The following is a 15,642-nucleotide window of genomic DNA, read 5'->3' as shown; positions in this document are numbered from 1 at the left end:
CAACAACCCACAGGCCGACACCTAGAACATTACCTCAACACTCCGACGGATAATGGAGACATTATTCCCAGGACTCACGACCACCGAAGTAGTCATGAAGATTATGGGGTGTGTCTCACAACTCTTCAAGCAGTTCATGTCGGGCTCGCTCAACTGGACTAGCATACAAGCCATTATCACGCCACTATTTACACCAATACATGGATAATACGCCACACCAGCCCCGAAACGCTGACGCCAACACAAACTCACAGATCCTGTTTTGGAATGCCAACGGGATTGCAAACAAAAGAGCCTAAATGGTTGCGTTCATGGAGCGAAAGGGTATCCGAATCGTCCTAAAGAACAAATACTGCTTACGCCTCGCAAACAGCCAAACATCCCAGGCTATTCTGTTTATTGTACCGACCGAGCTGATGGCAGGAGGGGAGGCGGCACAGCAATCATCATACACAGAGACACAGAACACACGAACATCGAGCTCCTTGCACTTGAGAGACTAGAGGCCAGGGCCGTCAGGGTCAAGTCCAACGGAGCCAACACCACACTGGTATCGCTGTACAATCCTCCTAGAGACATAGCAACACGCGATATCAGCACAGTTCTCAACATAGCACCGCGGGTAATCGCCGCTGGAGATCTAAACGCAAAACACGCCGACTGGAACTCACGAATACGTACCTCCGACGGCAATAAACTGTACGAGCACGTACTAGGCCAAAACTACATTATACTTGGGCCGGACGTCCCCACGTTCGTTCCTACACAGGCCCGACACAGGCCGGAAGTGCTAGACATAGCCCTCATCAAGAGCATCACATGCACACTCAACCTCATGGTTGAAAAAGATCTGAACTCAAACCGCATGCCTGTAATACTGCACACGGAAGAAACACTGCAGGACCCAAAACCATGCAGGATACTGAACAACAAGCGCTCGAATTGGGCACTGTTCAAGGAAACAGTTGATAGTCGTATTACGGACACCCACAAAACTAACAACACGCAACAAATTGATGGGGCTGTGGAGGCTCTTACTGCTGCCGTCCAAGAAGCAATGACGGACCCCATTCCACACAAATACCAAAACAATACTCGACAGCCCTGCCCCAGGAAAACCTCGGCCTTATCTCAATGAGGAACCGCCTCAGGAGATCCTGGCAGCGTACCAGGCGCCCGTTCTTTCAACTGCACGTCAACAGACTCCAGAACGGGACAAAATACAAACATTTCTAAACAAACAATGGGGACAGAAACTCGCAGGGCTAGATACCACACGCCCTGGAGTGTGGACGATAGACAGATACTTCACTAGGGAGAAACATTACATTCCCACTCTACAAAAACCAAAGGGCCCAGCTTACTCCGCGACGGAGAAGGCAGAGCTTATGGCCACAACACTTGCAGCGTCTTTCATGCCGAATATGGCTCCTTCACATCCAGAATTCACACTTGAAATGGACCAGGAGGTTACGTGACTTGTATCCCAGCCCACGCGTGACGAAATTAGACGCACTAGTACAAATGAAATTACATGGGTTATCAAGCATACCAAAGCTAGGAAAGCCCGTGGGCCTGATGGCATTCAGAACCGTGTCCTGCTGGAGTTCACGGAGGGAGCCGCAGAATACCTTGCACACATAACGAATGCCATCCTAAAACACCAACACTTCCCTGACTTTTGGAAGGGACCAAGGTCCTGATGTTCAGGAAGCCAGGGAAAGGCCACTCCCTCCCACAGAATTACCGACCCATTAGTCTACTATACTCGCTTAGAAAGATTGTTGAGAAGGTAATACTAAAACACATCACTAGGCACTGCATCGCCAATGACACCTTATGACAGGAGCAATTCGGCTTTGGGAATCACCACTCAACAAAACAATAGCTCCTCCGCATAGTCGAACATATAACACACGGCTGCAACATGAATAAAACCACAGGGGCCGTGTTCCTGGACATCGAAAAAGCTTTCGACCGTCTTTGACACAACGGCCTTATACGCAAACTAAGCGAAGCTGGTTTCTCGGACGGACTCGTACGTCTCATATACTCATATCTCACGCAAAGATGTTTCAACACTGACGTGCAGGGCAAACAATCGACACAAAACGGTATCGAAAGTGAAGTTCCCCAGGGAAGCATCATGGGGCCCATCTTGTTCAGTCTGCACATTAACGACTTCCCAGCAACACAGAACACGACGTTAGCCATCTACGGGGATGACACAGCCATCCTTGCGCAAGATTGGAAACCGTCGAACATTAATTCACGAATACAAAAAATGGTTCAAATGGTTCTGAGCACTATGGGACTTAACTTCTGAGGTCATCAGTCCCCTAGACTTAGAACTACATAAACCTAACTAACCTAAGGACATCACACACATCCATGCCCGAGGCAGGATTCGAACCTGCGACCGTAGCGGTCGAGCGGTTCCAGACTGAAGCGCCTAGAACCGCTCGGCCACACCGGCCGGCTTCACGAATACAGACGGCAGTCAGAATTGCCGAGCCTTAGTTGGAACGATGGCGTATTAAAGTAAACGTCGACAAGTGCGAAGCAGTCCTGTTCACACGCAGACCGAAACTACTGCGCAAACATCAACACTGTAGACAGATAACACTATATACACGCCCATTATGTTTCCGAGGGAAAGTCAGATGTCTAGCTGGACCGGAAACTTACATGTGAGGACCACATCGAATACGTTGCCAACAGAGCGCACGCGAGGCTCAAACAACTCTACCCAATGCTCAACAGGGAAAGCACACTGAATAAGAGGATGTCGAGGTCCATATACACGACACTGATTCGATCTCTGATGACGTACGCAGCTCCCGCCTGGGGATATGCAGCTTCTACGCGCCTGCGCCGCCTGCAGATCATACAGAACAAAGTGCTACGCATCATTAGCAACGCTCCACGCCACACACACACCGTGGATCTTCACAATGAATAACGCCTTGAAACCCTCAAGGAAGAATCCATAAAACACCCCACATGACTATACAGGAACTCGAGACACTCGAACAATCAAACTGCCTATTGGCTTCTGTCTCGGAATCTTCGGCAGACGTTCGTCTGATGATTTAACTGTTTCGCCAGCACGTGTGGCTAGCATTGTCAAAGACATACAGTCTGCAGCCGCGAGCTCGGCCCCAGTTCACCACAGGCAATAGAGGGTGAAGCTTTGACAATGCCAGCCACTCGTGCTGGAGAAACGTCAGTAAAATCATCAGACGAACGTCGGCCGAAGAGCCCTAGACAGAAGTCAATAAGCTGTTTGTCAACAGGTGGCCACGAAAGCCTTAACAATTTTGTACTCGAACAATCCTTTCATCTTTACTCTGGGAAACTATGATCACAAACATAGGTGGGAGCATAAGCGGCCAGACACTACTAGCTAGGGCATAACCACATATGGCAAGCTAACATACACCAACAAGCGACAAACGTCGGCAAGCCCCTGCATATCAGCAACGTTGACTGGATGTGCCAGCTGCTATTAAAACCGACCAACAGGCTACAGCAGGGAAACCGACGAACTCGCCCACTGACGCACAAACAAATCGCCACCATCACCCTACACTGTGCATCTGGTATATGACCTATCGGACACAAAACGATGATGAACCTGTTACAGGTATGCTGACGCTGACCGAGAGATCAACACCGGCACTCCTTCCTAAATCAATAAAGTTATTATCACGGGTAGTTTTAGTGTATTGAATACTATTAACTATGACGCTCAGATAACAGTTTAAAAATGAAGGTGGCTAGCACATGTTAGTACGTAAATCAGTGAAATTAAATTTGATTAGGCGTTACCTTCAATTTTAAGAGGCAGTGATGCTATGGACGAGGAATAAAAAGAAACTACATATTCAGGGACCGACTTACTACAGAGAAAATGTCAGGATCCGTGTCAAGACAAAAAAAAATAATAACCGTTGTACCGCAGTGGCTTATTAAGGTTTGAAATCAATATAGTAGTCATACGAATAGCCGTATCTAGAGGGAGTGTAGTAAAAATAGTACAGGAGAATAAATATGATACATACGCTCGAGGGCCATACTGAAAGTCGTGAACAACCTTTTGTTACAACAGCAAATTACAACAATGTAATGAAAAGGGCAACTTTAACATAATCTGCAGGCTTGACATCGTGTGTTAACGCATTCTACACTGCATATATACGTCACGAGTCATTGTAGGGTGCACGAAGGTATATCACACCAATAGTATAGATTTTCTCTCCTAGTCCAGGTGCATACTGAGCGGGGAAAAAAGACTGCGCATACTCGTCTTTAGGTGCGCTAACCTCTTTCATCTTATTCTCATGGTCTCTGAACGACATACACGATGGTGGTAGCATAATGATGCACTGTCCTCTTCGAATATACTTCCCGTAAACTTACACAACAGGATTTCGCGAGAACTATGTTGTTTTTCTACAAAGGATTCCCGTATAAGTTTCCCGAACATTTCAGTTACACACTTGTGTGATCTACACCGACCTGTTAGGATCTAGCATCGTAGCTCAAAATTCTTTCGACGTCAGTTGTCATTCCTCGTAACGCCATAAATGTCTATGGCGTAACGTCAGGCCACATTTACAAAATGACAGACATCAAGGTTTCTTTTGGACAGCGTGCAGTCGTCGAATACCTTGTGAAGGAGGAGATTCATCTCAGTGTTTATAGTGCATGTAGAGATGTGCTCGTTGGCCAACTGTACTGTTGGGAGACGGGTGACCACCTCCACTGTGGAAACTCGAGCACTCAAGATAAGCTTTTCCGTAGATTGCCTTCGAACTGCCTCCACGGTGCACAAGGGAAAGGTCGACGAGCTCATTAGGAAAGACATACATGTTACTGTGAATGAAATTTTTTATAGTGAGAATATTGTAAGTTTGTTGCCCGCAGAACTGATCGTCGATCTATTCCCAATGGCAAAATGACAATTAACAATGCGTTGTTGTAGTTCCTCGATAAACGTTATGACATACGTAAAAGTAAAAGTGGTATGACATGGTTGGCTGGGTAATCCCAAGCTCTGCCACTTAATTGGAAAGATTTTTCCTTTCCTTCGCGAAGTGTAAAAATTGATTTTTTAGGGTATCTGATAAATGTAAATGACTATAATGGAAGCGTCTGTAGTGTAGTGTCACGTTTGCGTTACATGAGGGCTACTCCTCTCGAATAGTACCAAGGAGGTCGCCAAGCTTAAGTCGCCATCCAACGGACGGATCACCATCAGCAGCGTAATATGCCGTCGCTCCACGAGACACTGCAAAGAGGTTTGGGATTTAATCCAGGGCTTGCTGCCAAGTCTGGTGATCGGGAACTTTACGCCACCACCACTCCTCTGCTTGGCCGGAAAGGTAAAGGGAAAGCTGCCAACAACGCGTGGCGTACCGAGACGGTTACCCATCCAACTACCGGCCATGCCCATAGGAATGGGAAAAACCGACCGGTTAAAACCGATACCGGTATTTTAGTTCCGATTAAATGGTATTTTTCGATATTCGTTTGATCTCAACTGTAACAGGATTTTTTTCATTTTTTACCTACAACCAGTTAAAAAAATCAGTATATCAATTTGCTATTGCAGCAGTACTATAATGTTTTAAATAAAACGTTTCTTTTTTAAAATGGGCAATATTTATTTGTAAAGTTGTATTTGCTTTGGAGTATTAAACTGTTGCAGAAAATAGGAAAAGCGATCAGTGTAGTTTTTGTAACAACGCCGACAGTTAGCAACTAGCAACAAACGTGTAAGAATCGGTACAGCAGTGCTGAGACAATATGTATGTACTGCCGGGTAGCGTCGCCTGTTAGACGCTAGACTGCACATGCAGCGTGCAAAACTTCCCCGCACCTGGTCTATACGGTAGTTTCTCGTTGTCCTGAGACATCTGTTGTTTGCGGAATGGAATCATTCCTAGTTTTGAATTATTTTACTACATCAAGCAACAATAAAGCACAATACACTTGCTTCAAAAATTTAAAAACAAGGACGAGGCACAAGAAATTTGCGACATCAGGAGAAAATATCCACAAGTTCCATGAAAGAGAAACCAACTTTGATCGATGTACCTATAATTGTACTGACGTGCTACAAACATGGTATAATAACTGAAGTCTTAATTTTGTGACTTCTTCAGAGTGAAACACCGATACCATCAAAAATTGGTGATGCGCGAAGGTCATCAGCTTGTGACCTTTCCCTCTCGCCGTCGCCGCGCCCGTCTTCTTCACATTCGCCGACAGTGCTGCAGAAACTAAGACCGATTTCTACCACAGCCTAAATCCCATACTGATCGAGAGCTCCTATTCCTTCACCTTCTTAGAATTTTTCAGTCTTTGGTCCAAGTCAACGTTTATTACTGGAAATAACGGCAGCAAAAAATCGAAAATCGGTTATTTCGGAAAGCATTATTTTGAAAGGTTTTAATAGTCAGGTTAAAATACAGACGGAAAAAAATGGTTGTTTCAGCGATAGCGGCCAGCTTATCTTCGCTGGTTTGACGAGAACAGTGTGTTCAACGAACCAAGGCCGTAGGCATCGCGACATATGCTTAAGAACATTTATTCAGTTATGTGAATCGCAAAATAGGGACCACTTTCGATAACTTTTGCAAATTACTCATTTTTCCATAAGGTTTCGTTACTTTTGAACACACCGTATAAAGCTTCCTGGCAGATTAAAACTGTGTGCCGGAGCGAGACTCGAACTCTGGACTTTTGTCTTTCGCGGGAAAGTGCTCTACCATCTGAGCTACCCAAGCACGACTCACGCCCCGTCCTCGCAGCTTTACTTCTGACAGTACCTCGACTCCTACTTTCCAACCCTTACAGAAGGTCTCCTGCGAACCTTGCAGAACTAGCACTCCTGAAAGAAAGGATACTGCGGAGACGTCTATGCTATAAACAAGCCGTTATATCATTTATATCGAGTGTTGATCTTAAATTAAGTTTTGTTGTTGCACTATTAATCAGCATGACTTCATAACAGCAGGTTCCAGATGTTTTTTCACCGGCATTTGTCACATCGCATATATCGCATGCATTTTCCATTGTGTGAACAAAATATGTGTGTTTTCGGTGTGTAGTGTTGCCAACCGAAAACACACGTATGTTGATCACAAAATGGAAAGTGCGGTGTGACAAATGTAGGTGAAAGAGCGCCAGAAACCAGCTAGCTGGAGAATGGAAACCAACCAATACATCTACAGGACCACTCACATGAGTTAACAGCACTGGAAATCGTAAGTAACACGGAGCGATGGGCAACAAACTGCCATTTCTTAGTTGCATAGACGGTATATACAAATCTAAAGCAACTAAGGAAAAGACGGAAAACAGAAAAAAATGACCACCAATTTTCGTAATTCTAGCTTCAAAATTGCCTTAGCAGCGATATGTTTTCAAAAAACCTTTTACCCTCTCACCCGCTGAGCGGTGGAATTTAGAAACATCCCTTCTTAACGACGCCTACAGTATGAGATAAACACCCTCACCGAATATCCAGTTTCTGGGCTTAGCCGCTTGCGCTGGGCGGTGACAAGACAGTCAGTCACCACATTCCCTTTTACGAGTACATTTAGAGATAAATGGCCTTATCTTTTGGTTGCAGTGACTCAGAAGATTAATTTGTTTATACCGTCAAGGGACAGTAGAACTTTGTATTTGATATAAATATCTCTAGCCGCTCCTGAGAGAAAGAGGTCTCAACAGACGGACAGACAGGCAGACACACCTTCAACAAAGCAATCCTATCAGGGACCCGTTTTTACCGGCTGAGGTGCGAAACCCTAAAAACGACAGGAACATCTGTCGAGTAAGATTGTGTGCACGGTTTGTCTAGACAACAGCAATGGTTTGCTGGAGATTTCTCAGTGACTGGCGTGTAGCGCGCGCTCCTGCCACCCACGCTCACTCACCGGCGGTCGCCGGCAGCGGAGCTCGCAGTGTTGTCGCCATGCCGGGTGCAGACTGCAGACTGGCCGTTACGGTTGGCCCCCAAACCGACTGCGCCAGATGTGGCCTGCGGTGTCCGGTGTCACACGTCACCGTACCACTCAACTCACTGCACGATTACACAGCTGCACTTCTCCCTGTTCGCCCTACACGTCTTTAATCTTCTAACCACAAAACAATACAATTATATTGATATAGTGTCTATTCTTTCGGATACCAAGAAGAATTGCAGATGATAAACGGGTATTCGTTGGACAAATATACACTCCTGGAAATGGAAAAAAGAACACATTGACACCGGTGTGTCAGACCCACCATACTTGCTCCGGACACTGCGAGAGGGCTGTACAAGCAATGATCACACGCACGGCACAGCGGACACACCAGGAACCGCGGTGTTGGCCGTCGAATGGCGTTAGCTGCGCAGCATTTGTGCACCGCCGCCGTCAGTGTCAGCCAGTTTGCCGTGGCATACGGAGCTCCATCGCAGTCTTTAACACTGGTAGCATGCCGCGACAGCGTGGACGTGAACCGTATGTGCAGTTGACGGACTTTGAGCGAGGGCGTATAGTGGGCATGCGGGAGGCCGGGTGGACGTACCGCCGAATTGCTCAACACGTGGGGCGTGAGGTCTCCACAGTACATCGATGTTGTCGCCAGTGGTCGGCGGAAGGTGCACGTGCCCGTCGACCTGGGGCCGGACCGCAGCGAAGCACGGATGCACGCCAAGGCCGTAGGATCCTACGCAGTGCCGTAGGGGACCGCACCGCCACTTCCCAGCAAATTAGGGACACTGTTGCTCCTGGGGTATCGGCGAGGACCATTCTCAACCGTCTCCATGAAGCTGGGCTACGGTCCCGCACACCGTTAGGCCGTCTTCCGCTCACGCCCCAACATCGTGCAGCCCGCCTCCAGTGGTGTCGCGACAGGCGTGAATGGAAGGACGAATGGAGACGTGTCGTCTTCAGCGATGAGAGTCGCTTCTGCCTTGGTGCCAATGATGGTCGTATGGGTGTTTGGCGCCGTGCAGGTGAGCGCCACAATCAGGACTGCATACGACCGAGGCACACAGGGCCAACACCCGGCATCATGGTGTGGGGAGCGATCTCCTACACTGGCCGTACACCACTGGTGATCGTCGAGGGGACACTGAATAGTGCACGGTACATCCAAACCGTCATCGAACCCATCGTTCTACCATTCCTAGACCGGCAAGGGAACTTGCTGTTCCAACAGTACAATGCACGTCCGCATGTATCCCGTGCCACCCAACGTGCTCTAGAAGGTGTAAGTCAACTACCCTGGCCAGCAAGATCTCCGGATCTGTCCCCCATTGAGCATGTTTGGGACTGGATGAAGCGTCGTCTCACGCGGTCTGCACGTCCAGCACGAACGCTGGTCCAACTGAGGCGCCAGGTGGAAATGGCATGGCAAGCCGTTCCACAGGACTACATCCAGCATCTCTACGATCGTCTCCATGGGAGAATAGCAGCCTGCATTGCTGCGAAAGGTGGATATACACTGTTCTAGTGCCGACATTGTGCATGCTCTGTTGCCTGTGTCTATGTGCCTGTGGTTCTGTCAGTGTGATCATGTGATGTATCTGACCCCAGGAATGTGTCAATAAAGTTTCCCCTTCCTGGGACAATGAATTCACGGTGTTCTTATTTCAATTTCCAGGAGTGTATTATACTAGAATTGACATATGATTACGAGGTGCATTCAAGTTCTAAGGCCTCCGATTTTTTTTTCTCCGGACTGGAAAGAGATAGAAACATGCGCATTGTTTTAAAATGAGGCCGCGTTCATTGTAAATACGTCCCAGAGATGGCAGCACAGTACGACAGATGGAATTTTACCGCCAGCGGCGAGAATGAGAATTGTTTTAAATACTTAAAATGGCGACGTTTTCCTTACTTGAACAGCGTGCAATCATTCGTTTTCTAAATTTGCGTGGCGTGAAACCAATTGAAATTCATCGACAGTTGAAGGAGACATGTGGTGATGGAGTTGTGGATGTGTCGAAAGTGCGTTCGTGGGTGCGACAGTTTAATGAAGGCAGAACATCGTGTGACAACAAACCGAAACAACCTCGGGCTCGCACAAGCCGGTCTGACGACATGATCGAGAAAGTGGAGAGAATTGTTTTGGAGGATCGCCGAATGACTGTTGAACAGATCACCTCCAGAGTTGGCATTTCTGTGGGTTCTGTGCGCACAATCATGCATGACGACCTGAAAATGCGAAAAGTATCATCCAGGTGGGTGCCACGAATGCTGACGGACGACCACATGGCTGACCGTGAGGCATGTTGCCGAGCAATGTTGACGCGCAACGACAGCATGAATGGGACTTTCTTTTCGTCAGTTGTGACAATGGATGAGACGTGGGTGCCACTTTTCAATCCAGAAACAAAGCGCCAGTCAGCTCAATGGAAGCACATAGATTCACCTCCACCAAAAAAATTTCGGGTAACCGCCAGTGCTGAAAAAATGATGGTGTCCATGTTCTGGGACAGCGAGGGCGTAATCCTTACCCATTGCGTTCCAAAGGACACTACGGTAACAGGTGCATCCTACGAAAATGTTTTGAAGAACAAATTCCTTCCTGCACTGCAACAAAAACGTCCGGGAAGGGCTGCGCGTGTGCTGTTTCACCAAGACAATGCACCCGCACATCGAGCTAACGTTACGCAACAGATTCTTCGTGATAACAACTTTGAAGTGATTCCTCATGCTCCCTACTTACCTGATCTGGCTCCTAGTGACTTTTGGCTTTTTCCAACAATGAAAGACACTCTCCTTGGCCGCACATTCACCAGCCGTGCTGCTATTGCCTCAGCGATTTTCCAGTGGTCAAAACAGGCTCCTAAAAAAGCCTTCGCCGCTGCCATGGAATCATGGCGTCAGCGTTGTGAAAAATGTGTACGTCTGCAGGGCGATTACGTCGAGAAGTAACGCCAGTTTCATCGATTTCGGGTGAGTAGTTAATTATACAAAAAATCGGAGGCCTTAAAACTTGAATGCACCTCGTACATATTCACGCAATTTGGGTGCATAGATCCTGAGAAATCAGTACCCAGAACAACCTCCTCTGGCCGTAATAACGGCCTTGATACGCCTGGGCATTGAGTCGAACAGCGCTTGGATGGCGTGTACAGGTACAGCTACCCATGCAGCTTCAACACAATACCACAGTTCATCAAGAGTAGTGATTGGCGTATTGTTCAACCACTATTGACCAGACGTTTTCAACTGGTGAGAGATCTGAAGAATGTGCTAGCCAGGGCAGCAGTCGAACATTTTCTGTATCCAGAAAGGACCGTACAGGACCAGCAACAAGCGGTCGTGCATTATACTGCTGAAATGTAGGGTTTCTCAGGGATCGAATGAAGAGTAGAGCCACGGGTCATAACACATCTGAAATGTAACGTCCACTGTTCAAAGTGCCGTCAATGCGAACAAGAGGTGACCCATACGTGTAACCAATGGCACCCCATTCCATCACGCCGGGTGATACGCCAGTATGGCGATGACGAATACACGCTTCCAATGGGCGTTCACCGCGACGTCGCCAAACACGGATGCGACCATCATCATAAACAGAACCTGGATTCATCCGAAAAAATGACGTTTTGCCTTTCGTGCACCCGGGTTCGTCGTTGAGTACACCATCGCAGGCGCTCCTGTCTGTGATGCAGCGTCAAGGGTAATCACAGCCATGGTCTCCGAGCTGACAATCCATGCTGCTGCAGACGCCGTCGAACTGCTCGTGCAGATGGTTGTTTTCTTGCAAACGCCCCCATCTGATGACTCAGGGATCGAGACGTGGCTGCACGATCCGTTACAGCCATGCGGATAAGATGCCTGTCATCTCGACCGCTAGTAATACGAGGCCGTTGGGATCCAGCACGGCGTTCCGTATTACCCTCCTGAACCCACCGATTCCATATTCTGCTAACAGTCACTGGATCTCGACCAACGCGAGCAGCAATGTCGCGATACGATAAACCGTATATTCTAGAATATTTCTTCTTTTACTTTGCTATCTGTAGTTTGCAAGGTGCAAAGATAGGTGAACTGAATCACTGTTTCGATTTTCTCTGCATCTGGTGTAGTTTGCCGCGAGACAATTTAGAATTTTGTGTTACTGTTAACAATTTGTAGACCTATTCCATATAAGCTGTTGTACAATATTGTGGTGGATTTCTTGTTTATTTTCTCCTAAGATTACGATATTATCTGCAATTGCCAATATGTTCACACTGTGCTCTTGTTTTGTTTCAAGTTGCGACGATTTTATTTTCCTGACGATCTGCTCCGCAATGAGGTTCAAGAGTGATGGTAGCAAAACAGGTCCTTGTTTGGTTGCGGAAGTAACATGATACATTTTGCGACAGACTGTTTTGTATTTTAACTCTAAGGTTTGAATTTTGAGTGCACATTTTTACTAGCTGTATAAATTTGATGAGATGCTACGTTATTTCATAGTCATCCAAAGATGGTTTCAGTTAATACTATCAGATGCTTCCTTAATGTCTATGAAAAGCATGTCCATATTCGAAGCACATTCAAGTTTATTTTCAAATAGGACTCGTAAAATAAAAATATTGCTCACTGTCTATTTATTTCTTCTAAAACCAGCATGTTCATCATCAATTGAGAGTGTTATGTTTATGGAGGGTGTAATGCGGCATCTAATAATTTCAGTTCCAAGCTGAAAGGCGTAATGTTATTGTATCATTAGTTTTATATGTCTTGTTTGCAAAATACTAAAGCAAATTATTTACGGAACAATGGAAAACTGGTGTAGCCACCTTCGGGGAAGACCAGTTTCACTTTCGGAGAACTGCAGAAACACATGAGTCAATACTAACACTGCAACGTATCTTAATAGGTAGACAAAGGTGGGATTATGGCATTTATAGAGTTAGATAAAGAGTTTGAAAACGTTGATTGGAATACGGCTTTAGAAATTCTTAACGCAGCTGAGATAAAATACAGAGAGGGAAATGTTTTTATTACTTGAACGAAAACCAGACTGTAGCTATAACCGTGAAATGGCACGAAAGGAAATCAGTAGCTGAGAAGAGAGTAAGACAGGATTATAGTATGTTCCTCGAGTTATTCAATCTCTACACTGAGCATGCAGTAAAGAAAAGCAAGTAGAAATTTGGAAACGGGATTAAAGTTCAGGAAAAATAACTGAAAGATCTGAGAACTCCGCCATAGCCAGTCCCAAGCCCGGTTGAAAAAGGAAGATGGGTAGGGGTAACACCTCGTAAAAAAACCTCAACGGCAGTGAAGACGGAGATGAAGATCATCGATACGGCGGAACTGGCGGAAGAGGCAACCTTGCTTTTTGGGATATTATAAAAGCTATCGTCCAAGGTTATTTGGACAAAGGGCACGACGGTTCCACAGGTTAGTGGCGGTACCCCTTCAGCGTCTGTTCCACATGTTAATGGGCGGCTGATCTATAAAACTCAGAAGTGGAACTCTGAGCTTAACCAGGCTTAAATCTCAATTTCAGTCACAAACCCAGTCCAAATAAATCAACATGGATACAGCACCTTCAAAGAAAAAATTACCCCAGTGGGTAAAATCCCACGGCTGAAAACCCGCAAGTGGTCTATTCGGATTCTGGGGAGACCATAGAAGTGTGCTTGGAGGTAAATCAGAGTGCCTCAAAACCCCTTAATAATTAAATCAAACCAAAATCGAGAATTTGGCTAATGACATTTAATGTAAATTCTCTCTTAAAAATGAGAAAGCTAAAAAACATCCTGGACAAATCCGGAGAACGTAAAATCAAAATTATCGCATTTCAGGAATCACGATATACAGATGAAAATCCTTTTGATTCAGAAGAATACAGGATATACAAAGGAAAACCTGGAAAACGAGCCATGGCAAACTGTCCACAATTTGGAACTGGATTTATAGTAGACAAATCAACACTTGATTGAGTCACGACTTTCAAATCTTACTCGGGTCGTCTCTCCACGACGACAATAAAATCAGTTAGTAAAATATACACTCTAATCAAAGGACATGCACAACTAACATCACTAACAAAAACAAAGTAGAAGAAGTAGAAGAATTCTGGAACCAATTACATAATACTCTCCAAAAAATTCCAAATAACCCCGTCAAAATCCTTATGGGCCATTTCAATGCAAAAATTGGTAAAGAAAAGAAATATCGATATTGGGTTGGTAAATGGGCAGGACATACATAGACCAACCGGAATGGCACGCGACTGATCGAAATCTGCAAAAAACAACGATCTATTTTTCAAATTGACATTTTTCAAGAAAAGAGCCTCGAAAACCAAAACTTGGATCTCACCTAATCCATTACTAGGTGGATATCAGTTGGATCATGTAATGATCTCCCGCATAAATACAGTAGAAATCATAAAATTTAAAGTCCTTAACGGGCTAGGCCTAGATTACGACCATTACCCAATGAAATTCTCCCTAGATGTCATTCCAGAAAAAAGAAAATTCACTAAGAAATCTCCACACCGTATATATTATGTACAAAAGATAAATGGTAATGAACAAAATTTAAAACCACAGAATTGGCAACAGCTGCAAGCAAGACTTTTAAAAGCAGCTAAAACTGTAGCACCGCAAACAAGAACACGTAAACATCCATGGTGGGCAGATGAGTGTGACCACTAATAAATGTCAGACAACAGGCATGGCAAAATTGGTTGTGCAACAAAAATCAAAAGACCCTGGAAGATCTCAAAGATACCAGGAAAGCAGTCACAAGAGCAATACAAACAGTCTGTAAACAACACGAAGACAAAAAATTGCGAGACATAGAAGATGATTTCAAGAAAAACAACTCCCGAAATTTCTACAGAGTATTCAAACAAAAATTAACAAAGTACTCTCCTCCATCACTCCAATTCAGAAATGAACATGGAGAAGTTCCCCATATCAACACCGAAAACTGTGAAATTCTTGCAAAATCCTTCTCTAAATTACTGAATTGTGGAAAGCCTGCAGAAACATTTAAGTTCCGTCATACACAACGAAACCCAGACTCAAAGCCACCAAGTTTAAAGGAGATTAAAGAGATAATTCAGTCACTGAAAAATAACAAAGCATCAGAAGAAGACCAAATCACCGCAGAATTATGGAAAAATGCAGGAGAAAATCTTATTGCAAAACTCAAAGAAATTGTAGATGAAATCTGGAAAACTGAAAAAAATCCCCACAGATTGAAATACAGAAATCATACATACATCCTCTGCACAAAAAAGGAAGTAAAAAAGACCCCAACAACTATCGTGGAATCTCTTTATTGCCAATAACATACAAAATTCTTCTAAAGCCCTACTAAACCGAGCAGAACCTCAGCTGGATTCAAAAGTAGGTGAATACCAAAGTGGTTTCAGAACAGGTCGATCATGCGTAGAACAAATTATAAACTTGAAAAATTCTATGAAGTATTTGCATAGTACTGCAAACAAAAGTTATGTCATCACGTTTGTTGACTTTCGTTCGTACAACTAGGCGCAGCTGCTTCGCGATTCTACAACGCCATATTTTAAACGTTTCTATAGCAACATCTCTATACACTGTGACTTCGTAAACACCTCTTCATAGCTCTATAGACGGCTACTGTTTACGCCTACAGA

At 45.2% G+C, this 15,642-nt stretch overlaps 1 protein-coding gene across 1 annotated transcript in view; it reads right to left on the bottom strand.

The window, feature by feature from the left end:
- Positions 1-7,989, bottom strand: part of LOC126188410 (protein amnionless) — a 150,280-nt gene extending 142,291 nt beyond the window's left edge. Inside the window, exon 1 of the mRNA XM_049930013.1 lies at positions 7,950-7,989. Within this exon, the coding sequence (XP_049785970.1) occupies positions 7,950-7,989 (40 nt within the window). The remainder of the gene's footprint in view (positions 1-7,949) is intronic.
- Positions 7,990-15,642: the final 7,653 nt, after the last annotated feature.

This window comes from Schistocerca cancellata, chromosome 5 (assembly GCF_023864275.1).
Source record: "Schistocerca cancellata isolate TAMUIC-IGC-003103 chromosome 5, iqSchCanc2.1, whole genome shotgun sequence".
NCBI lineage: Eukaryota > Metazoa > Arthropoda > Insecta > Orthoptera > Acrididae > Schistocerca > Schistocerca cancellata.
This window is presented reverse-complemented; position numbering and strand designations above follow the sequence as displayed.